Source organism: Saccopteryx leptura, chromosome 1 (assembly GCF_036850995.1).
Source record: "Saccopteryx leptura isolate mSacLep1 chromosome 1, mSacLep1_pri_phased_curated, whole genome shotgun sequence".
In the NCBI taxonomy this organism is placed as follows: domain Eukaryota; kingdom Metazoa; phylum Chordata; class Mammalia; order Chiroptera; family Emballonuridae; genus Saccopteryx; species Saccopteryx leptura.
Window position 1 is genome coordinate 61,188,831 of NC_089503.1, and position 26,013 is coordinate 61,214,843.

Below are 26,013 nucleotides of genomic sequence, written 5' to 3' on the forward strand. Positions count from 1 at the left end.
GGCGGGTGACACGGAATGTCACTCTAAGCCTAAGTAGCTGATAAATTGTGGTGGGTGACTAATCTGGACAGGAGAGCATGTTGAGTTTGAAGGAAAACTTGTGACCTCAGAACATATAATACTATGTATTATCACTTTTTTCTACTATTATGGGCAGAAATAATCTTAATATACATAATAAAAATTTTAAATTAACCAAAGTTATATCTTCATTCCCTGTTGAGCCCTCAAAGAACCAGACCTGGATGTGGGGCTTTGAAGGTAAAGGCGAGAAACTGTCACCAATATGTAGTCCTTTGTAAAATAGCTAGATTGGGAAAGAAAAGGTAATACTTAAAATAATTATATCTTTTTTTCTTGTATTTTTCTGAAGTGAGAAATGGGGAGGCAGACAGTATGTGCCCAACCAGGATCCACCCGGCATGCCCACTAGGGGGCAATGCTCTGCCCATCTGGAGCATTGCACCTTTGCAACCAGAACAATTCCTCAGCGCCTGGGCCAGCTTTGCTCCAGTGAAGCCTTGGCTGTGGGAGGGGATAAAGAGAAAGGTGAGGGGGGGAAGGGTGGAGAAGCAGATGGGCGCTTCTCCTATGTGCCCTGGCCGGGAATTGAACCTGGGATTTCCACATGCCAGGTGACGCTCTACTGCTGAGCCAACCGATCAGGGCCAATATCTTTTTTTTTTTTTTTTTTTACAGAGACAGAGAGTGAGTCAGAGAGAGGGATAGACAAGGACAGACAGGAACAGAGAGAGATGAGAAGCATCAATCATTAGTTTTTCATTGCGCGTTGCAACACCTTAGTTGTTCATTGATTGCTTTCTCATATGTGCCTTGACCGGGCCTTCAGCAGACTGAGCAACCCCTTGCTGGAGCCAGCAACCTTGGGTTCAAGCTGGTGGGCTTTTGCTCAAACCAGATGAGCCCGCGCTCAAGCTGGCGACCTCAGGGTCTCGAACCTGGATCCTCTGCATCCCAGTTCGACGCTCTATCCACTGCACTACCGCCTGGTCAGGTGCCAATATCTTTTTAAAAAGTGTTCTAAGATGTTTCTTTTACAATTTTTCCCCCAAACTGAGACATGTTTTTTTTTGTTTGTTTGTTTGTTTGTTTTTACAGAGACAGAAAGAGAGTCAGAGAGAGGGGTAGATAGGGACAGATAGACAGGAATGGAGAGAGATGAGAAGCATCAATCATTAGTTTTTTGTTGCAACACCTTAGTTGTTCATTGATGGCTTTCTCATATGTGCCTTGACTGGGAGCCTATAGCAGACCAAGTAACCCCTTGCTCAAGCCAGCGACCTTGGGTCCAAGCTGATGAGCTTTGCTCAAACCAGATGAGCCCACGCTCAAGCTGGTGACCTTGGGGGTCTCGAACCTAGGTCCTCCGCATCCCAGTCCAACGCTCTATCCACTGTGCCACCATCTGGTCAGGTGAGATGTTTTTTCATGTATACACACATATGCACACACACACAATAATTGGAATATATTTATATACACGTATACACACACATACATAAACACTAAAATTTTTTTTTAGAAAATGATTTACATCAAGACTGTGACTCTTTTTCTCACATGCCATTTACTTCAGTAGGCCAGTTTCCAGCCTTAGCTGATGCCTCTCATGCTGACTCTTTGACATTATTGTCCTGTCATATTTTCTTGGTTCCTGAAGAAAAGTTGAAGCTACACTCAGTATACTTAGTTTTTCATATCCAGAATTACAGAATCTTGGCAGTGGAGGAGATATAATGCCTCATCTAGTCCAATGGATCATCCAGTGTTTGGTTCCGCCATGTTAGTTCTAGGGCTGCCGTAACAAGTTCCTATGGACTTGGTGGCTTAAAACAGCAGCAGTTTGCCTAACCAGGCGGTGGCGCAGTGGATAGAGCGTCAGACTGGGATGCGGAAGTACCCAGGTTCGAGACCCCGAGGTCGCACGCGGGCTCATCTGGCTTGAGCAAAGAGCTCGCCAGCTTGGACCCAAGGTCGCTGGCTCCAGCAGGGGGTTACTCGGTCTGCTGAAGGCCCGCGGTCAAGGCACGTGTGAGAAAGCAATCAATGAACAACTAAGGAGTCGCAACGCGCAACGAGAAACTGATGATTGATGCTCCTCATCTCTCTCTGTTCCTGTCTATCTGTCCCTGTCTATCTCTGCCTCTGTAAAAAATAAAATAAAATAAAAAAATAGCAGCAGTTTATTCTTTCATGGTTCTGGAGACCAGAAGTCTGAAATGAAGGTGTCGGCAGGGCCACTCCCCCTCCAGAGGCATAAGAGGAGAAACTTGCCTTGCCCTTTCCAGCCGCTGTGGCTCCAGGCATCCCTTGGCTGTGGCTGTGTTACTCTAACCTCTGCCTCCGGCTTCACATAATCTTCTTCTCTTCTCTGTGTCCCTTCAAGGGTACTTACTGGGTATAGGACCCACCTGGATGATCAAGGATGAGCTCATTTCAAAAGCCTTAACTTAATTGCAGACCCTTTTTTCAAGTAAGTCACATCTACAGGTTCCAAGGATTAGGATATGGACATATCTTTTGGGGACCACCATTTAGCCTATTAAAGCCTCTGAATTATATCCATTAGTGACCAGCCTCAAATTGGCTTCTTCTACCCAAGATCTTCTGCATTTTAACTAACTCTGGTGTAATCAATTTTCCTGTAATTTTTACTACTAACTGGTCTCCCTGCTTGAAGCTTGGAGGAAAAAATCAGCCATTTTTCTCTGAAAGTTCTTTACTTGTCCCTGAGACTTCTATACTCCAGGCTAAACACTTATGATTCCTTCAATCATTTCTCTCAAAACTGTAGCTCGTGGTCTTCTATTTTTGTTGTTCCTGGTCTTCTAATCATCCTGGTTGTTCTTTCGTAAAGGACTCAGAGGCAATAGAAATAATACTAAATCTATGATTGAACACCTAGTACTGAGGTAATTTCTCTTCCCCTAAGTAGGTGACCAAGGCAAGGCATTTTCTTTTAAGTAACAGAAACACTGGACCACTCTACTTCACTGCATATGTTTTATAGTTAAATGAAATTATTACAAAACCTATAAGAAATGTTCCAATTATTTATCTGTTAGCTTCCTGAATATAGATCTCTCTGTATAGTTGACCCAGTACAAAGTAGTTGGTACTACTAAGTTTCCTGGTTATCGGCTTTGTTCCTTTTAATACAGACTGGGATCATATTAGTTTTTTGGTAGTCATGACCTAATTTTTTATTTATACTCAACGAACTATCTACTAAAGAGCTCCAAATCATCTTCACACAGAAACTATTTATTGCTTTTTAATTCATTAATTTTTACCATGTAGAATTAGTGAATTTTTCAAACAATGTGGAAATATAGTTTAATTTGAAAAAGAAGTTAATATTGATAATTTTAATTGCCTTTTCTGTAAGAGTATAATAATAGTAAATGTACAGTTCTTCCTCCAGTTATTTAATGTAATATTTCCCTTTAATGAATCCTATTTGTGGTGCTAATGACATTTTTCTGGGTGTACTTGGTGACCACGTTCTTATCTAAATCATCTACAGTTTGCTAATGTGATGCTCTATATTGAATTAATATGCTTTTGATTTATCTTACGTTGTGATGGTAACAGATTTTTACCATTTAAAAAATACTTCCTTTTTCTAGATTGCTTAATAGATCTACAAATCAACACTTTTGCAAAGTAAGATGAATGTGTAATAATTATAAAATATGCTGGTCAACTTGAAATGACCACTTTCAAGAGTTTCAAAGCAGACCCTGGCTGGTTGGCATATGGTAGAGAATTGGCCTGTGTGGATGTCCTTGGTTCGATTCCCCATTAGGGCACACAAGAGAAGCTCCCATCTGCTTCTCCAGTCCTCCCCCTCCCCCTCTTTTACCTCTCTCTCTCTCTGTCTCTCTCTTCCCTTCCTGTGACCATGGCTTGATTGGAGCAAGTTGGCCCTGTGTGTTGAGGATGGCACCATGGCCTCTGCCTCAGGCACTAAGAAGAGCTTGGTTGCTGAGCAATGGAGCAATGCCCCAGATGGTCAGAGCATCACCCCCTAGCGGCTTGCCGGTTGATCCCTGTAGGGGTGCATATGGGAGTCTGTCTCTGCCTCCTCTCCTCTCACTGAATAAAAAAAAAAAAATTCAAAGCAATTTAAGATGTGAGCTCTGTCCTAATATTTGATCTGTCTTAAAATTGCCCTATTTGAACCTTTGGCTCTGATCACTTTTTATACAGAGACAGACAGGGAGGGACAGACAGACAGGAAGGTAGAGAGATGAGAGGCATCAATTCTTCGTTGCATTAGTTTTTCATTGATTGCTTTCTCATATGTGCCTTGACGGGTGGGGGAGGAACGCTCCAGCCAAACCAGTGACCCCTTGCTCAAGCCAGCGACCTTGGGCTTCAAGCCAGTGACCATGGGTTGTGTCTATGATCCCATGCTCAAGCCAGTGACCCATGCTCAAGCTGGTGACCCTGCGCTCAAGCTGCCACCTCAGAGTTTTGAACCTGGGTCTTCTGCATCGCAGGCTGATACTCTATCCACTGCACCACCACCTGGTCAGGCTTTCTTTTTTCTTTTTGTTTTTTTCAGTGTAGATTTGTTTTAATGTTACGTACACACCTTGTGGTTCTTTCTATTGAATATAAAGAAGAAAATGGACTTGCAGAGACAGATAACAGTGTGGGGGGATTGCAGAGACAGATAACAGTGTGGGGGAATTGCAGAGACAGATAACAGTGGGGGGATTGCAGAGACAGATAACAGTGTGGGGGGATTGCAGAGACAGATAACAGTGTGGGGGGATTGCAGAGACAGATAACAGTGGGGGGATTGCAGAAACAGATAACAGTGTGGGGGGATTGCAGGAGGAAAAGAGGAGTGGGGGGAGGTGGAGGAGGGTAGAAGGAGAATAGATGGTGATGGAAGGAGACTTGACTTGTGGTGGTGAACACACAATGTAATATATAGATGATGTATTAGAACTGTACACCTGAAACCTGCATAATTTTGTTAACCAACGTCACTCCAGTAAATTCAATAAAACCATTTTGTTTAAAAAGAGTCCCAGTGAAGTAATAAAGTCAATGTTGTGAAATTCATTTTTCAGTAATTTAGAGGCTTTGTTTTGAATGCATGCTTATTTCAATTTACTCTTCCAACATTTGAAACAGTTTTTGTATTTATAATTTGAAAATGGAGATATTTTTGGTTTTGGGGAGCTGTGTAGGTAGTGTATATGTGATGGTTTATAGAAAGAATAGTAACTACAAAGTACAGAGCCTTTGGGCTCTAGTAGGGTTCTTCTAAAGTGCCCCTGTGTTGTTATGTCCTTCTACTTAGGTTTCTTTGCAAGCTACCCAACACAAATTTAAATGATTCTCAGACACCCTGTGAAAGCCTGGTGCTGTACTTTGCTTATCCTGAATTTGCTTTGCTGTCATTTTTATGTATTTCAATTTAGGACCAAACCACATATATGTTGGGGGTTTTTTTTGACAGAGAGAGAGAGTCAGAGGGGCATAGGGACAGATAGGAAGGGAGAGAGTTGAGAAGCATGAATTCTTTGTTGCAGCTCCCTAGTTCAATCATTGCTTTCTCATATGTGCCTTGACGGGGGGGGGGGGGGACTACAGCAGAGCAAGTGACCCCTTGCTCAAGCCAACCTTGGGCTCAAGCCAGTGACTCTGTGTTAAGCTGGTGAGCCTGCGCTCAAGCTGGTGACCTCGGGGTTTCTAACCTGGGTCTAACCACACTCTATCCACTGCGCCACCGCCTGGTCAGGCCAAAGCTCTATTTTCTTAATGGATGTGTGAAGCATTTGGTCTTCCTTTTGTAGAGAATGAAAACAGTTCATGACCCTGCTCACTCCCCAGTGCCAGAAAATTTACAGCACAACAGAGTTACCTTTTGGACATACTATGTAATCAGCAACTTTCAAGAATTTAATATAAGGCTTTTAAATTCTGTTTCCTTCTATTTACCCTGGAAAACAGTATCCTCCAGGCTTTATGGGATGTATCTTTTCCTTAGGCAATTGAAATTAAGAATATTCAGTTATTGTCATCTACCATTCATTTCAGTAAGATAATTTTATTCTTAAGAATAATTGTATATTGCAAAACTAAGGAAACTGGAGTTTTCTTCTTAACAGTAAATTGTGATTGATCTGTTTATAGGAAAGTCTGGTTCAGAGGATAAAATGTATGCTTGGTCTTAAAATCATGGGAATATGTGACTAAGTAGCTGTACTGTATCCTTTTCTTTTTTATAATGCAGGAGTAGGAAAAGGGAAATAAGGAGGGAAACTTATTCTCTAAAATAACTCATTATCTTTATAAAGATTCACAGATCTCATGCTTTTGTTGCTTCTGTGAGTCAGGTTAAAATGGAAAGTCTTACAAGCTCTGTGTTATGAGTACATTGCCTTGGAGACATAACATCCAAATAGTCACCCCTGGAGAGATGAATTAATTTTTGATGAATTTTCACTCCTGTTGGTGCTGTTGATTTGACTGGTTGTTACCCTAAACGAAACAGAAATCATATATATTGCTCTCACATCTGGTTTTTTTTGTTGTTGTTATTTTGTTTTTTAATCTTTCTTTCCCATTTAGTAGAACTTGAGATGGCAGGTCCAAGGTAATAGAGAAAAAATTTTGTAGGATCTTAATCTTAGGGTGGCATAGTTATGGTATGTAAATACGAAACATTGTGGCCTCAGGGTTGGATCACTTTCTGGTATAATTCTGTGGCATCACCTATTCAATTTTGTTTTTGAAACAAAGCTGCATTGTTCTGATTGGACTAATGTAATGAAGATGTTAAAATATAACTTTCAATGACTAACTGAGTAATTTACTCCCAAGTCGTCAGATGTTCTTGCTGTATCCTAGAGACTTCCACCTTGGTCAACAACTTTGAGGTGGTTTTACTCAAGTTTTGGAAAACTTCTGATCCTACGTTACCTTTTTTTAGGTTTCCATTATACCCAAAAGGAGGGGAGAAGTTGCAATTTGATTATGGTGTCTATCTTCTGAACAAAAATATAGCACAGGTAAGTAACTCCTTTTCAGTCCTCTCCCATTTCCCACATCCACCCCCCCTTGCTTGGATTAACTCTGTAAATAAGTATGACAGTTAACTTTTAGTTAACCAGTTACATCATTAATGCAAAGTTCTTTTCTGTGGCCACAGTCTTATTCTGTGCCATTATAAATACTATAGAGAAGCAAGGGGTACAGATCGGAATCCTCCTGCTAAACTCAGAAGCCCATTACTGGGTTGTCACTTGCTAGCTGACTGTACTTGAGTATGGGCTTTATACTCTTGCCTCTGCAGCTTGATCAGTAAATAGCTTTCTTCTCACACAGCGTTATTCTCGTAGGCCACTTCTAGAGGGACTCACTTTGTGTTGAGAGTTGTTTATGGATTAGAAGTTGAGTGGCTTTGGCAAGTCCTTAATGGTCTTCTCACTTTATTATCCAGAGCCAAAAAAAAGACCAAGCACATGGTCCTTCCAGCCCATCATGGGTTTTTGTGGTTCTCTCCACATCACACCAGCTAATATCTCATTTAAATAATCTCTCCACATGTCGTAGAAAAGACTAACAGATGCTTGCTTGGGTTTGCATTTTCCTGAAAGAAATATGCAGCATTTCCTTAGAATGCTTGGCTCTGCTTCAAAAGGTAGACATTCTATAAATTTTCTACTTGAAAAGGAAGATCAGCTTCAGTGTTTTGTTTCTATTTGAACACCCTTCCAATTGGAAGAGCGCATGGATGAGCATCCAGGGTTTGGCTGTTATTTAAAGACATTATCAACTGTATCCTCAGACCTTTCTGTTTTATAGAGACAGTAAGGTGCATGATCATTGTGTTTATGAGTCCAAATTGCCTTTTATCTATACAAATCAAAAGATTCACAAAACAATTTCCGCCTGCTCTGTGGTGATGCAGTGGATAGAACATCGACCTGGAACGCTGAGGTTGCCGGTTTGAAACTCTGGGCTTGCTCAGTCAAGGCACATTTGACAAGCAATCAACAACCAACTGAAGTGAAGCAACTGTGAGATACTTCGCGCTCCCCTGTCCCCCTCTCTCTCCTCTCTCCTTAAAATCAATAAGTATAAAATCTCAAAAAAATATTTCACTAAACAATTTCCTTTTTATTCCTGATAGCTCTAGAATTATTCCTCCAGATGGCGTCATCTTTGCCTTTCTTCGCCTCATCCAACAACAGTTTAATGTTTTATTTTTTACTTTGTTTTTTATTAAGATTTTTTCATCTTCTGCTGTTGGCTCAAATGTCTCGTTTGCAGTCCTCAGTGAATCACTGGCTTTATAGCCTCCCCTCGTGCCCTCTCAGTCACTGCTGCGTTTATTGTTGCCACCGCTCAGCTCGTGTGCTTTCCTCCTGGCAGCACCTCGCTCAGTTTCTGGCCCGTGACTTATCTTTCCTTGTGCCTTTTCCCCACAACTGATCTTTCCTCCCCTCTATTTCTGGCAGAGAAGTATCTCAGTCCGAGAAATAGGACTTGAATTTCAAGGCTGCCAAGCTCACACTACTGATCACAGTTGTCATACCATGGAGGAGGCAGTGCTTAGAGCTGTTGAAGAACTGCCCGAACTAAGAGTGCATTAAAGATAAAGGAGTCTAAATACTGTAAATTAGAAGTCAACCAGCGTCAAAAAGAGGACATGAATACTAGGAGCCTGGGAATCAGGATATAGTAACATTGGCCTCATGTAGGAGAACTGAGTTCTGATCAGAGTTCAGAGGTTCTTCTCTTCTTGCCTTATTTTCTTTTTCTTTTTCTTTTCTTTTTTTGCTCTAAGCACGTAGGCCCTAAGTCAGAAGTCTGTTGGAAGATTCCAAGTGAAGCCTATGGTTGAAATGCCTGGGTTTCCTCATAAATCCCAGCTTCACACACATGTGTGGGTGTGCATGCACTCATGATACACACTTAATCTTTCTTCCTAGGGCCCACTACGAATGCCAAAAGTTGGTATAAAGGGGTGCTACGAATAGCCCAGCTTGCTTTGAAAACAGAACAAAGATAGAGGCTGACTGTGTGTAGTGGAAAATTTGGTGAAGCCAGCCCTCTGCATCAGACTCTTAGCTCTAGTGTCTCCTTGGTCCTCACTTTGGAGCACTTCCCAAGTAGTCCTTGACTTTATTCTTAACTGAACCAAGGTCACAAGTATGTTGAACTTATTTTATTTATCTGTTTAAAAAATGGACTACTTCTAGTAATTTTTGTATCATCTGTAATTTTAAACGCTTTTTTGAAAATGAGAGATTGTACTTGTGTTTGTGTTTAAGACCCATAGGCTAACCCTGTGAATCCAGAGAGAGCAAGTGTGTTGCTCTCGGGTGCTTGTTTTACAACTGCAGTGGCAACAAACTTCTTATAAACAGACTTCCTTAGGGTTCAGCATTTATTTAAGAAGCCCCTTTCTTAGCATTTAGAAAGAAACTTAACAAATGTGTGACCTCTAACCTTTCTTTGCTTCCACTCTTTTCCACCTCTTATTATATCTTGGGAATGTTTCATTTTGTCTTTGGCCTGTCTACCATCACTTTATTACATTTCAACTTATAACAAATTAAAGAACCATTAATTATCATAGCTCCTAACCAAGTAGTATATCAATAAGATATTTCTAACGTTGAAAGGTTTATTTTTCTATACATCTCTACCAATGCATGTTATTAAAGGGGAGTTTGTCTTCCCAGCCAGTCTCAGACCCCATCTCTAGAGATGTGAACAAATCCTACTATTAAAATGGCCCCACCTCAGTAATCTCTTTTCCCCGTTAGTGGAGCTGGATGAAAGCATTGGCATGTGTTAAAGTGCCAGAGAAAAAGTCGTGAAGTCATTTAATACTGCATCCACGGCTTGGTTAAGGATTTGAATGAATAGTCAATAGGACCTTTCATCACAACCAAAAGTAGTAGTAAAATCACTTTTTTGGTAGAGGAAATGACAGAATTTAGTAATATTTGTTACTTCAGTATTTGGGATCAGTCCAGCCTAAGTTTTGAAAGCACAAGCTTAGAAAGACAGGCCTTCAAGTAGAAATCCTCAAGTGTTGTTTGAAGAGCTGAGAGGATTAGTAAGGCCTGCTTGCCCTCTTCCTGTCATTGCTGTGTGAAGGTGTGTATGTGTGCTGGCTTGGTGTTGAAAATGAATAAGCAAAATGTCTCATTTTTAGCACCATTTACTAATATTTTTCAAGTGTCAGCCCTTTTGTCTAGAAATAGCATTCTTTATCAGTCAGCATTTAACACTGTAGAAATGGGCCTGACAAAATTCAAGCACAGAGTATTTAACATTGATTTAAAAAAACAGGTCTTTCCATAATTGTCAGTAAGTTTATAAGTATTTTAGAGTTTATGTATAGCACAGGAGTTTGCTTTTAGATTCCAAATCATAAAAAGTAGTAAACCAAAAAGTAACAATACTTTTTACCTTACATTTATGGAGAGCTTGATAGTTTATAATGTATATACATTTATATTCATATGACCCTCATCATCAAAGTGAAATGAGTAGCTAATATTAAATGAATTTGAAGACAGTATGGCTTTTGACATTCATCACACCAGTGTAGTAGTATCATGTATCCGACAGACTTACTTCCCATAGACTTCATTGTTTTTTATATTTCCATCCTAAATGTGCACAGATTCAAAGAAGGTAATATTCCCAAATAGGAAAGGAATGTAATGTTTCTTGAGAGCAGAGACAATAACTATTTTACACATTATAATATTTCCATGGAGTAAGCACAATGCCAGAAACACTATAAATTCTCAAAAGATGTTTAATAAATGAATGGATTGTGTTACAGTACCATCACACAGCTAAGAAACTGAGATCCAGAAAGTTGTGACTTGGTAGCTTAACAGTTGTGCATACACAAAACAAAGTTTATTCTTGTATTGTTATTAGTTACTGTATGATTTTCCATATGAACAACTGTAAGCCTACTTTTGACCCACCCTGTGTATACTGAGTTAGATCTCAACTGATAGAGCAGTGACTAAATCACACAAAACCCCTTCCTCGTAAATAAGGTAGGCACAGAAGGACAAATATTATATAATTCCACTTACATAAATTATCCAGAATAGGCAAATTCATAGAGACAGGAAGTAGATCAAAGGTTACTAGGAGCTGGGGAAAAGGGGAAATGGAAGAGTTATTAATTAATGCTTATAATTTTTATTTGGGATGATTAAAAAAATTTAAAAGTAGATAGTGATGATGGTTGCACAACATTGTGAGTTAATGCCACTGAATGATACATTTAAAAATGGTTAAAATGACAGATTTTGCATTATATCTTTTACCACAATTAAAAAATAATTTAATAAGCCAAAACCATTGAATTATACACTTAAAATGGGTGAATTGTATGATATGTGACTATATCTCAGTAAAGCTGTTTTAAAAAAAAGTTCCTGCCTCATTTAAGCTTATAATCTAATGGAAAGAGATAGACAATAATTTTAGGTAGTGATGAGTGCTGTAATAGGAATTAATTGGTTGATATAGTAAATAACTAGAGAGGGACCTTGAAGAAGTGATACTGAGCAAGGAAGCAGCCATGCCAAGAGCTAGGAAATAGGAAGTTCCTTAAGGACATGAGAACAGTGAGTGCAAAGGCCTTAAGGTAGAAAAGAGCTTGTGTTTAAGCAACAGGCTAATGTGATAGGAGTATAGTAATTAAGGGAATAAGTAGCCAGGGAATATATCATATAAGGCCTTGGAGATTATAGTAAAGAGTTTGAATTTTATTCTAAACATGAAGGGAAGCCAGTAAGTAATTTCAGCAAGAAAGTGGTGTGATTTGATTTGTTTTTTCAAAGATCACTCTAGCCGCTCTAATGGATTATAAGGAACTAGAATAGAAGCAAAGTCACTGCTTAGAAAGCTATTACAAAAGATAGTTGCTTGGACAGGAATAATAGGGATAGGGATGAAGAGAAGTGAACAGATTTAAAATACATTATGGGTGCTAAACATCACTAATCTTCAGGTAAATGCAAGTGAAACCATCCATGAGCTATCACCTTACACCTGTTAGAATAACTATTATAAACAGACAAGAAATAACAAGTGTTGGCGAGGATGAGGAGAAAAGGCATCCCTGTGTACTACTGTTGGTGGGAGTATAAATTGGTATCGCCTCTATGGAAAACAGTATGGAAATTCCTCAAAAAACTGAAAATAAAGCTACCATCTGCCCTAGCAGTTCTACTTCTGGGTATTTATCCAAGGGAAATGAGAACACGAACTTAAAAAGATATCTTAAACTGTCCCCCCCACCACCATATTTATTGCATTATTATTTACAATAGTCAAGACATGTAAATAGCCTAGGTGCCCATCAAGAGATGAATGAATAAAAAGTAAGATTATACACACACACACACACACACACACATGTATATATATATGTATTATTTTATTGTATGTATATACAAGCATAAAAATGAATTAAATCTTGTCATTTGTAACGACACAGGTGGACCTTGAAGGCATTGTGCTAAGTGAAATAAGTCAGATAAAGAAAGACAAATACCGTATGTTCTCACTTATTGTGGAATCTTAGAACAAAACCTGAACTCAGATACAGGGAACATGTTTACTGGTTGCCAGAGCAGAGGTTAAGAGGTGGCCAAAATGGGTGAAAGTGGTCAAAAGGTACAAACTTCCAGTTACATAATAAATAAGCCCTGGGGATGTAATGTGCAGCATGGTCACTGTTTAATACTGCCTATTGTCTGAAGTTGCTAAGAGAGTATATCTTAAAAGTTTTCTTAACGCAAGAAAAATATTGTAACTCTATGTTGTGATGGATGTTAAGTAGACTTACTATAATGATCATTTTATAATATACACATATATAAGATCATTAGGTTGTACATCTGGAACTAATATAATGTTATATGTCAATTATATCTTAATAGAAAATAATAAAATTACATTATGGGAGATGAGTTAATGGATTGAATTGGGAGGTGAGGATAAGGAGTAACCAAGACGGTTAGGTATTGTCTGTGAGCAACTGGAAGGAAGAAAATGCCATTTATTGCGATAGGGAAGGGTGAGAGATGGAGGCAGGGGAACCAGAAGTTGTCCGTTGGAAATGTTATTTGAGTTGCCTTTTAGAAGTCATCAAGTAAGCAACAGTATATGTGAGTCTGGAACTTGGGGTGGAAAGGTTAGTATGTACTAGAGACACAAATTTGAGAATCATCATTAAAAATATCTATATCTGTGGAACTAGAAGGGATGAATGAGGGAAAGAATGCAGAACTGAAAAGAGAATCAGATACAGACAGAAACAAAGAATGGGATTTAGTCCTGGGAAATCACATTTAGAAGTTGAACAGAGGAGGATGAACCAGCAAAGACAGGAGTAACCAATCAGGTAGAGAGAAAGCAGTAATTTGGAAACTAAGAAGTAAATTTCTGGATGGGAATCAACTATGTCAAATCATACTATAAGCTGTATCCAATGGAGTTGGGAACATGGAAGTCACTGACAAGAAGTTTTAGTAGAGAAATAGGTGTGTTGAAGAGTGAATAGGAAGTGATGTTGATGGTAGACAACTCTTCTGAGGTGTATGTATGTGTGTGTGTGTGTGTGTGTGTGTGTGTGTGTGTGTGTAAAGTGAGAGATGGGTTCAAAACTGGAAAAACTGGGGTTAAGAACAATTTTTTGTTTGCTTATCTGTTTATTTTGTGGGCATGTGGAGTTGTTGGTTTGTTTTTTAAGATCACAAGTTAACAGTTCATGTTTATATGCTGATGAGAGTGATCAAAAAAGAAAAATTGACAGTACAAGATAAAATAGGGAACTTGCAGGTTAAAGTATTTGAGAAGGGAAGAGGAAATAGGATACAGACATAAGCAAACATGTTGACAGAAAGTAGAAAAGGGGACACTTTGAATTCATAGTTTAAAAAAAGCCAGTTTCACTGAGGAATTTCCTTGAGCAGTAAAAATAATTAATTATGTTATATCTTGACCCATTAGCACATACCTTTTAATATTCTGTGTGATGTACAGGGAAATATTCATAAGGCATCCCTGCTGTATACTGAAGTAAAATGGTTGTTTTGAGAAGAGCCCTTGGGCAATTGAGTTGCTAACTAAACTACTTGGTTTTTTTATGGGGTGCCATCTTGAAAGAATGACCGAAAGACAGTTGACTAACTATTCAGACTTATGTATTTGTCAAACATTTTTTAAAAAGAATTAAATGAGCTTCTCTCTTAAAGGGAATCAACTAATGTTAAAATTTAACACTGGCCTGACTAAGCAGTGGCCCAGTGAATAGAGCATCGAACTGGGATGCAGAGAACCCAGATTCGAAACCCCGAGGTCACTAGCTTGAGCGCAGGGCCGTTGTCTTGAGTATGGGATCATAGACATGACCCCATCATTGCTGGCTTGAAGCCCGAGATCGCTGGCTTGAGCAAGGGGTCACTTGCTCTGCTGTAGCCCCCACCCCCTCTCCACACACACACCATCAAGGCACAGGTGAGAAAGCAATCAGTGAACAACTAAGGAGCTGCAATGAAGAATTGATGCTTCTCATCTCTCTATCTTCCTGTCTGTCCCTCTCTGCCTCTCTCTCTGTCTCTCTCTCTGTCTCTGTCAAAAAATAAATAAATTTAAGATTTTGAATGAAAATTAGTATTTCTGAAAACTTGTGTTTGTCCCCATGAAATTGACAGCTTCCCATTCCTTAAAGATTTTTTTTATTTGATTGGTAGTGATTTTTAACAACTGATTTGTAAATGAATGTGTCAACATTTAAAATCTCTATAATTCGGTGAGCCAGTATTTTCCAAGTGACCAATGTCTGATATTATGAAATCATGTACAGGTAAAGACCTCCTCAAAATGCCAAAAACCAATGGATTTGAATACAACAGTTAGAAGAAGTATGCTGTTTTTTAAATTTACCTTGCTACTAACCTTTAAGAAACTACTACTTGATGAATTTGGAGTATCAGAGAAGAATAGCCACAACTATCTGAAAAGACTACTTAAATAATCTTTTCTAACCACATATTTATATGAGGTGGGCTTTTCTTATGAAACAACACATGTTAAGAAAATGATCTTGGCCCTGGCTGGTTGGCTCAGTGGTAGAGTGTCGGCCTGGTGTGCAGGAGTCCTGGGTTTGATTCCTGGCCAGGGCACACAGGAGAAGCGCCCATCTGCTTCTCCACTCCTCCCCCTCTCCTTCTTCTCTGTCTCTCTCTTCTCCTCCCGCAGCCAAGGCTCCATTGGAGCAAAAAGATGGCCCGGGCACTGAGGATGGCTCCATGGCCCCTGCCTCAGGTGCTAGAATGGCCCTGGTTGCAATGGAGCGATGCCCCAGATGGGCAGAGCATCGCCCCCTGGTGGGCGTGCCGGGTGGATCCCGGTCGGGCGCATGCGGGAGTCTGTCTGATTGCCTCCCCGTTTCCAACTTCAGAAAAATACAAAAAAAAAAAAAAAATGAATGCAGAAGAATACATGAGAATCCAGCTGTCTTCTGTTAAGGCAGACATTGCAAAAGAGACTTGCAAAAATCTGAAACAAATGTTCCTCATTTCTCTAAGTTCCTTTTTTAGAAAATACGCTTATTTTTCATTAAAAACATTATATATATAATTAACAAGTAGTAGATTTCCATTGTTATATTAAAATGAATGAATAACTATTTAAAAGTTTTCTCAATTTTAACTTCTGATGTATGATATATACGACCCACATAACAAAAGCTCTTTTGGGTCCTCAGTAATTGTAAGAGGGATCTTGAGATCAAAAAGTTGGAGAAGCACTGTCCAGGAGAATGTGGCCATCTAGATTACCTATGAAACGTTTCAGTTGCTGAAGTTTGGTAAACCAAGACACATATGCCAACTCCCCATTATATAAGAGACTTACAGTTTGAATTCTGGTAATACTGTGCAGTGCAAGGCATAGGCTATCCATGGATTCTTCCCTGTTGTCTTTGCCTTTTCATAAGCCAGTTCTCTTTCCTTTCTTGAAAGCTCAGGCACTTCAGAGTAATGCTCTGAGGATATAGTTTACAAATACTGATGATGATTTACATTTGTATTAAATGTAATGGCTTTTGGTATATTTTTACTTCTGTGTCTCATTTTATATTCTGTGAAGTATGTTGACCAGGATTATCTTTAGAGATAAAAATTGAGCTGCTGCTATGCTTACTTCCCCAAGGATGACAAAGCTATTAATGGCAAGCAGAATTTAAGACCAAATCTTCTGAGATCAAATCCAGCCATGTCCCACTAACATGGTTTCTTTTTTTTTTTCCTCCTTTTATTTCCTCTCCTTTTTCCCCCTATCCCTCCTTCCCTCCCTCCCTCCCTCCCTCCTTCCCTCCCTCCCTCCCTCCCTCCTTCCCTCCCTCCCTCCCTCCCTCCCTCCCTCCTTCCCTCCCTCCCTTTGTCCCTCCTTCCTCCCTTTTTTTCTTTTCTATTCATGAGCTCTCTTTCTTTTACTCTATTACCTCTTTCCCATTAAGTTATTTTAAGACTTCATAGAAAGTAAAAATAGCTTCTCCTTCCAGGAACAGTTGGAAACCTCTGTTTTGCCAAGGACACAGTCTTTCTCTAAAACTTGACTGCTTGTGGGACTCACAGTGCACATCTGTTTAGAAGGGATCCATGCCAGCTTATACCCAGCAGCTTAAATTCATGTCTATTTCTTCAGCATACAGTCTAATGTATATGATGCATGGGGAGAAAATGCATTTTTATTTCCTTAATTTTTGGAGTCAAGATTAAAAATTCCAAGGATGTTTTAATAGTGAAAATGCGCCCCTCCCCACTGCCTACAAAATTTGCCTATAATGTAGTAGAAACTATTTTAAGTCCTATATCAATATCTTAAAAAAAACTTTACCGAGCTATAATTCATATACTATACATACTGCCCATTTAAAATGTACAATTCAGTGTTTTTAGTATATTATTTGAGTTGTAGAACTCTCACCACAGTCAATTTTAGAATGTTTTTATTACCCCAAAAAGAAACCCTGTACCCATAAGCAGTCACTCCCCATTTCCCCAAGACCTCCATTCCTACATAGCTACATAGATTTGCCTACTCTGAACATTTCATAAAAATGGGATCATAAAATATTTGTGCTTTGTGAACTGGTTTCTTTCACTTACCAAGGTTCAAGTTTCATCCGTGCTATAGCACATACCAGGCATTTCTTTTTATTGCCAAATTATTTTGGCAATTTGAAGTTATGTATGGATGTACCACTTTGTTTGTTTGTTTTTGGCTACACCAAATTTTCTTTTTCCAGTCATCAGTCGATAGACATCTTGGTTGTTTATACTTTAGGCTGTTATGAATAGTACTGCTATAAACATTCATGCACAAATTTTTGTGGGGCATATGTTTTCATTGCTCTTAGGTATATGCCTAGTAGTAGAATTGCTGAGCGATATGGTAACTTTGTTTAACATTTTGAGGAATTGCCAGACTGTTTTCTAAAACAACTGCATCATTTTACATTTCCACCAGTGATATATAAGAGTTTCTATTTCTCTACATCTTTGCCAACACTTGTTATCTTTTCCTTTTTTATTGTTAACCATCTTGCTGAATGTAAAGTGGCATCTCATTGTGGTTTTGACTTGAACTTTCCTAATTGCTAATGATGTTGAGCATCTTTTTATGTGCATAGTGGATTAACATAGAGGATATTTGTATATGTTCTTAAGAGAACTGTCTATTCATACCCTTTGCCCATTTTTAAATTGGATCATTTGTCTTCATTGTTGAGTTGTAAGAAATCTTTATATAACCTAGATGGAAGTCCCTTCTAGGATGTATGATTTGCACATATTTTCTTCTATTCTGTAGGTTGTCTTTTTCACTTTATTGATAGTGTTCACTGAAGCATAAAGGTTTTTTAATTTTGGTAAATTTCAATTTTATCAATTTTTTTTTTCTTATTTGTGCTTTTGGTGTCATATCTAAGAAAGCTCAGCTCAAGTACTTTTAGGTTTTCTTCAGTGTTGTAGCTAGTATGTTTAGGTCTGTGGCCCACTCTGAATTAATATTTTTTGTATAGTATAAAGAACGGGTCCAGCTTCATTATTTTGCATGAAAATACCTAGTTGTCCCAGAAAAAATGGTTGAAGAGACTACTCTTTACCCATCCAATTGTCTTGACACTCTTGTTGAAAATTAATTAACTATAAATATGAGGGTTTATTTATGTACCCTGTTCTTATGCTAGTACCACCCATATCTTTTTTCTTTAAGAAATATTTTTAAATAAAATAAAAATATATGGGAATTGTTGAAAAATTTTGAAGTACAAAATAGGAGAACAGAATTTTTTAAATAGTCCACAATCTTACTATCCACATGTACCTCTGGGTTTTCTAAACTTCTTTGTCTTTTTCTTACAGAGTTAAGTTAGCATTTTATATACTTCTCTATATTTTTGTCTTTTTGTGTGTGTGTGTGTGTGTGTGTTTTTCTGAAGCTGGAAACAGACAGACTCCCGCATGCGCCTGACCGGGATCCACCCGGCACGCCCACCAGGGGGCTATGCTCTGCCCATCCGGGGCGTTGCTCTGTCGTGACCAGAACCACTCTAGCGCCTGGGGCAGAGGCCAAGGAGCCATCCCCAGCGCCCGGGCCATCTTTTTGCTCCAATGGAGCCTCGGCTGCGGGAGGGGAAGAGAGAGACAGAGAGGAAGGAGAGGGGGAGGGGTGGAGAAGCAGATGAGCGCTTCTCCTGTGTGCCCTGACCGGGAATCGAATCTGGGACTTCCACACGCCAGGCCGACGCTCTACCACTGAGCCAATCGGCCAGGGCCTTTTTCTTGAATGCAAGCATTTCTTCAACACATTAAAAACTTAATATTTTTAATATATATTTTATTTGTGTGCATATATTATAATTTATTTAACCATTCTTCTAATCTTGGACATTTGTTCTTCTAGGATTTTTGAAAAAATATGGTTTTAGTTACCATACTAGTGAGCATAAAAATGAATTTTACATATACATATATTATGTTTCTGCTTTATGATAGAGTGACATGTAGATATGAGAAGATACAGTAAGGTAAATAAATATTGAGCAGTTCATAATGGCAGAAATCCTGTCTCTTAAAGCTTTTTTATCAGTGGTACAGTGTTTTCACTAAATCAGTTCAAACTTAAGCTTCATGCTGCAGTAGACAAGCAGATTTTCAGTCAGATCATCACTTTGAAAGATGAGGAAGCCCTGGCCAGTTGGCTCAGTGGATAGAGCGTTGGCCAGTGTGTGTATGTCCCAGGTTTGATTCCCTGTCAGGGCACACAGGAGAAGCGACCATCTGCTTCTCCACCCCTCCCCCTCTCTTTTCTCTCTCTTTCTCTCTCTCTTTCTCTATCTCTTCCCCACAGCATGGCTCTATTGGTTTGAGTACATCAGCCTGGGTGCTGAGGATGGCTTCATGGAGCCTCCACTTCAGGCACTAAAAATAGCTCATTTGCAAGCATTGACCCCAGGTGGGCAGAGCATCGGCCCCAGACAGGAGTTGTCTGGTGGATCTCAGTCAGGATGTATGTGGAAGTCTATTTCTCCTCTTCTAACTTGGAAAATAAGAAAAAGAAGAAAAAGAAAAATGATGATAAATAACTTATAATTAATCCTTTATGTGACTTCTTTTTCTCTTTAATAGTAGAAAAATCACATTTGCATATGTATGTATATAATATATATCTCAATCATCAAATATCTGAATGTTTGAGCTATGCAAGGCCTATGAAAGGCTGAATTTACCTTCAAGGTACCTATATCTGAGGGAGGGCAATAAAAATATGCACAGTATATAAATAGTCAATGGTACAAGGCATGCAATGATTACTGTCAGAAGAGAAGTTCTGTTCAAAGTGCAGCTCTGGTTCGCAGCAGGGAGAACCCTGTGGTAATTTAGAGCCCCACAGTGTCCCACTGGATATGTTGTCCCACTGACTGGATAAAATCTCACTCTACCTCCATTCCCTTAGCTCTATAAAGATTGGATAATCTTTATAGGCTTGTTGTGGGGAGTAGAAACAATGAATGTCAAGTTTGGAGCTCAGTATTTGTCCACAGGATGCTCAGATAATGGTAGCTGCCCTTTTTTGTTTTATTGTCAGAAGACTACTTTCAGGGATCGTTTCTATAGTTTGTTTTATTGTCAGTCTGGTTGTTATTTTCATTCCTATTAGGCTGATGTGGAAAATGAATACTTCAATAAAATTGCTGACACCTGAACTGTACATTTAAGGGTATCTGGCTAGTGAGAGGAGGGAGAGCTAAGGTGCAGGGGGAGGACAGCTTAAGGTATATCAACACCAGCCTGGCTGGAGCAGAAGTTACCTTAATGGTAGGATAGGAAGATGTTTTGCTTGACCATCATTGTCCCTAGCGCCACTTAGCTACCAGTTTTTATACTTGGACCTAGTGTGGTCTGTGTGAATGCCCTGGGCATGTTTCAGGTATTTTATGAATATTTATTGAAAGAGGGAATGGTGAGTGAGTTAACCAGGAGATTGTTTTTTTCTCCTCAAGGTGGGTGGTTAACTTCTATTTAAATATGTGTGTATTTGAATATACATTAAATGCATGTTCATGTATGTTTATTTAAATGAAGTCTTTAACTGAGGCAGAAATATAATATATATAGTTGTTTTCCAAAAGTTTCTTTCTGTATTTAAAGGGATAACATGTTACCTTTTTGTAGTTAAAAGTAATTACTGTAATTGTTCGTTATTAATATTTTAAGCATCATATCAGTATCAGTTTAGTAGACATTTTAAATTAATTTTTTTAGCCCTGGCCGGTTGGCTCAGTGGTAGAGCGTTGGCCTGGCATGCAGGAGTCCCAGGTTCGATTCCCGGCCAGGGCACACAGGAGAAGCACCCATCTGCTTCTCCACCCCTCCCCCTCTTCTTCCTCTCTGTCTCTCTCTTCCCCTCCCGCAGCCAAGGCTCCATTGGAGCAAAGTTGGCCTGGGCACTGAGGATGGCTCCATGGCCTCTGCCTCAGGTGCTAGAATGGCCTTGGTTGCAACAGAGCAACGACCCAAATGGGCAGAGCATTGCCCCCTGGTGGGCATGCCTGGTGGATCCCAGTCGGGCACATGCGGGAGTCTGACTGCCTCCCTGTTTCCAACTTCAGAAAAATACAAAAAAAAAAATTTTTTTTAAATTATTAATAGTCGTGAACACTGTACTATTCAAATGCTGAGAGTGTTAAATTGACAAAACAATTTATTTTTACCTCATTTGGACATCCTCCCTCCCCCCCACCCTTTGCCCCTTTAAACTGAAACTAGAACTCCAGTGCCAAACTTACCTTTCCAAATGAAAAATAAAGCAGTTGTAACTTACACTTATATGGTTTATTTTAGGGTACAGCAATTTTCCACATATATCTCTTTTGTCCTTTGCAAAAACCCTAAAAGTCTTTCTATTAGTGTCTGTATTTTACATTTAGATAAACTGAATCTCTGAAGACTGAGCAAAGAAATTTGGATTCTGATCTTTCTGATTCTAAGTTCAAGGGACCATACTTATTGGTTTCCTTTTATCAGATAGAAAGGAACATTTTAAATAACAGTTTCTTCTGTTAGCCATGGCTGTCTGAGAGCTAAGTATTTGGTTTAGCATCTTTGATAACTTCTATCTCTTTGTTTATCCTTGTTGTTTTAAAAGATTCACTTTAGCCTTTTACTTTGCACATTTTAATATTTTAAGCTGGCATGTAATTTTCTTCAATTAAGGAAATAAACTGCTTAGTCAGTAATGATGTTAGTTTTTTCCAAAGCACCACCATGTGCGACTTTTTTTGCTGGGAGAAAATTATTTAAGGACTGCACCTTAAGTGAAATGAATACGCAGTACTTAGTTTAGAAAATGCTGACTATAAATTCTAACTCTGTTTTTATGGTTGAGCCTCATGAGATGAAGTATGAGAAATAATATATATGAAAAATGAATTTGGTTTGATTTTAGTTGGCATCAGAATGACCAGTATAGCTTAGGTGCAAGCTACTTAAGGGCATGAACTTAAAAAAAATTGTTATATGTATATTTTGGGACCCATTAGAGAAAACACTTAGAAATGTGCAGACTTGTGTTTCCAGGGGGAAGAAATTATTATCCTAATTAGTGTAAATGTATCAAGTGGAAGCCAAAATCCTAGAATAAAATGAGCTAAAATAAATTCAGCATAACTGAATGTTTATGAATAAGTACTATGAGGCCCTGGCTGGTTGGCTCAGTGGTAGAACATCAGTCTGGTTTGTGGATGTCTCAGGTTAGATTCCCAGTCAAGGCCCACAGGAGAAGGGACCATCTGCTTCTCCACCCCTCACCCTTTCCTTCTCTCTATTTCTATCTCTCTCTTTTCCTCCTGCAGCCATGGCTCGGTAGGAGCAAGTTGGCTCCGGGCACTGGGGATGGCTTCATGGCCTCACCTTAGGCACTGGAATGGCTCAGTTGCTGAGCAACAGAACAGAGGCCCCAGATGAGCAGAACATTGCCCCTGGGGGCTTATGGGGTGCATTCGGGTCTTTCTGCCTCCCTGCTTCTAACTTAAGAAAAATGAAGAATAAGTACTATGAGAAAAGGCATTTGATAAGATACAACATTCCTTTGTGTTTAAAACACTCAATAAAATCAGAATAGAAGGAAAGTACCTCAATATAATAAAGGCCATATATGACAAACCATCAGCTAATAGCATACTAAGTGGTGAAAAACTTAAGGCTTTTCCTCTAAAATCAGGAACAAGTCAAGGCTGTTCACTCTCTCCACTCTTATTCAACATAGTTCTCGAAGTCTTAGCCAGAGCAATCAGGCAAAAGAAAGAAAGAAAAGGCATCCATATCTGGAAAGAAGAAGTAAAGTTATCACTTTTTGCAGATGATGTGATCCTGTATATAGAAAACCCCAAAGACTCCTCCAAAAAACTATTAGATACAATAAACCAGTACAGTAAAGTTGCAGGATACATAATCATATACAAAAGTCTATTGCTTTCCTATATGCCAACAATGAAACTTTGGAAAATGAACTAAAAAAAAAAAAATCCTTTTACGATTGCAAAAAAAAAAAAAAAAAAAAAAGCATATTTAGAATAAACTTAACAAAGGATGTAAAGGACCTATATACTGAAAACTACAGAATGTTATTGAAAGAAATTGAAAAAAACATAATGAAATGGGAAAATATTCCATGTTCGTGGCCTGGAAGAATCAACATAGTTAAAATAGCCATATTTTCCAAAGCAATATATAAATTTAATGCAATCCCCATTAAAATCCCTATGTCGGCCCTGGCCGGTTGGCTCAGTGGTAGAGCGTCGGCCTGGCCTGCAGGAGTCCCAGGTTCGATTCCCTGCCAGGGCACACAGGAGAGGCTCCCATCTGCTTCTCCACCCCTCCCCCTCTCCTTCCTCTCTGTCTCTCTCTTCCCCTCCCGCAGCCGAGGCTCCATTGGACCTAAATATAAGATCTGAAACAAATTACAGAGAAGAAAACATAGGTACTAAATTCATGGACCTTGGCCATAGAGAACAGTTTATGAGTTTGACCACAAAGGCAAGGGAAGTAAAGGCAAAAATAAATGAATGGGACTATATCAAACTAAAAAGCTTCTGCACAGCAAAAGAAACTGACAACAAAACAAAGAGACAACGAACTAAATGGGAGATGATATTTGCAAACAACAGCTCCAATAAGAGATTAACATACAAAATATATAAAGAACTCACAAAGCTCAGCAACAAACAAGCAAACTATCCAATTAAAAAATGGGGAGAGGATCTAAACAGACACTTCTCTCAGTAGGACATACAAATGGCCAACAGATATATGAAAAGAGGCTCATCTTCACTAGTTATTTGAGAAATGCAAATCAAAACTACAAAACGTCACACCTGTAAGATTGGCTATTATCAACCAGACAGGTAATAACAGGTGTTGGAGAGGCTCTTGAGAAAAAGGAACCCTCCATTCACTGCTGCAAGGAATGTAAATTAGTACAACCATTATGAAAGAAAGTATTATGTTTCCTCAAAAAATTAAGAATAGAACTACCATATGACCCAGCAATCCCTCTACTGGGTATCTACCTCAAAAACATTGGTATGTAAAAACACATGCACCCCCATGTTCACTGCAGCATTATTCATTGTGGCCAAGACATGGAAACAACCAAAGTGTCCCTTGATAAAGGATTGGATAAAGAAGAAGTGGTACATATATATAATACTATGGAATACTACTCAGCCATAAGAAATGATGACATAGTGACTTTTGTCAACATGGATGACCTTGAAACATTATACTGAGTAAAATAAGCAAATCAGAAAAAGCTAAGAACTGTATGATTTCACACATAGGTGGGATATAAAACTGAGACTCCTGGACATAGATAAAAGTGCAGTGGTTACTGGGGGAGGGAGACATACCGGAAGGGGGTTGGAGAAGAAGTGGGGGGAAGGACGTAAAGAGGGACAAATAAAAGGTGACAGAAAATGATCTGACTTTGGGTGATGGGTATACAAGATAATCAACAGTTCAAATGCTATAGAAATGTTTCCCTGAAACCGATTTACTCTTATTGATCAATGTCTCCCTGTCAAATTTAATTTTCTAAATAAATTTTTTTTTAAAAAGAATAACTACTATGGATCTAGACTACAAGGGTTCAAATGCCAGTTCCGTCACATTACCTATATGATTTTGGATAAGTTACTGAATCTGTCTGAACCTCAGTGTTCTTACCGGTAAAATGAGGATGATAATAATAATTATAGGTATAATTTCTGTCTCTTATGAGGATTAAGTAATATACTTCTCACAAAAAATTAGGGGATATTTTATCGCTTCGTATTCATTTTAAAATATCCCCTAATTTTTGTGAGCAATATATTTGTAAAGCACTTAGAATAGTACCTGGACGACAGTAAGTGCTAAATAAGTGTTTGCTAAATAAATAAAAATGCAAAGTGCAGTGTAATAATTGTAGAGAAATCCCATATTTCACAAATACAAAATGAGGTGAAGATATGTGGAAGTAGATTACAAGTGAAATGCAACTTAACAGTAAGTAAAGAGAGGGAGAAAGTTGCCTCTTTAGCTGCATCAGTGAGAATACCATGTATATAGGAAGGAAAAGTATTCAGACACCTAATTCACTGTCAGCTTTTAGTTTCAAGTTAAGATAATGTTTTTTTCTTTCTTTTTTTTCTCGAAAGAATAACATTTTTTAAATTATGTGTTTTAATTGCAGTATAAATTTGTTTTAAAATACAGGAATGCATTCAGGAAAAAGTTAAAACATTTGGGTTTCTACTACTTAAGAGATAACCATTATAATATTGTGGTTAACATCTTTCTAAATATCTATACAAATATACACACGTAAGTTAAATAGATAAAATTTTACATAAATGTTTTTATTCTGTTCTATTTTTTTTCATTTAATTATTGTGAAGATAATTTCATATTGATTATCATAGTTGTATAAAATTTTGTTGTCTGCATTGCATTCTTTTGTATGGGTATACTGTAATTACAGTTTCCTTGTTGATGGACGGACGTTTAGATCATTTCCAAGATTTTCCAGTTAATGAACAACATTGGAATGATAGGCATTCTTCTAATTAGATATTTGTACATGCTTTTGGTTATTTCCTGAGGATAAACACCTAATTGCTGGGTCAAAGAATATACATTTTAAAGTTTGACATATCTGTTTCTCTGCCCTCTTGCCAGTATTGTGTGTTATTAACCTTTTTTATATAAGAGAAGAAACATATCTCCACATTGACTGTAAGTGAATCAGTTCGTGCATTTCATATGTTTATTTACCATTTCAAGTTCTTTTGTGAATAACCAATATACTTTTATGCCTTTTTAAAAAATGTATAAGTAGAATACACAGAATGAAAGGAAATAA

The 26,013-nt window shown here is 38.5% G+C and overlaps 1 protein-coding gene across 4 annotated transcripts in view; it reads left to right on the plus strand.

Annotated features, from left to right (window-relative positions):
* The window catches only part of UVRAG (UV radiation resistance associated), a 352,369-nt gene that overhangs the window by 256,520 nt on the left and 69,836 nt on the right, over nucleotides 1–26,013 (plus strand). For all 4 annotated transcript variants that reach the window (XM_066368977.1, XM_066368987.1, XM_066368997.1 and 1 more), the window contains one exon: nucleotides 6,977–7,055. In XM_066368977.1, the coding sequence (XP_066225074.1) occupies nucleotides 6,977–7,055 (79 nt within the window). The remainder of the gene's footprint in view (nucleotides 1–6,976; nucleotides 7,056–26,013) is intronic.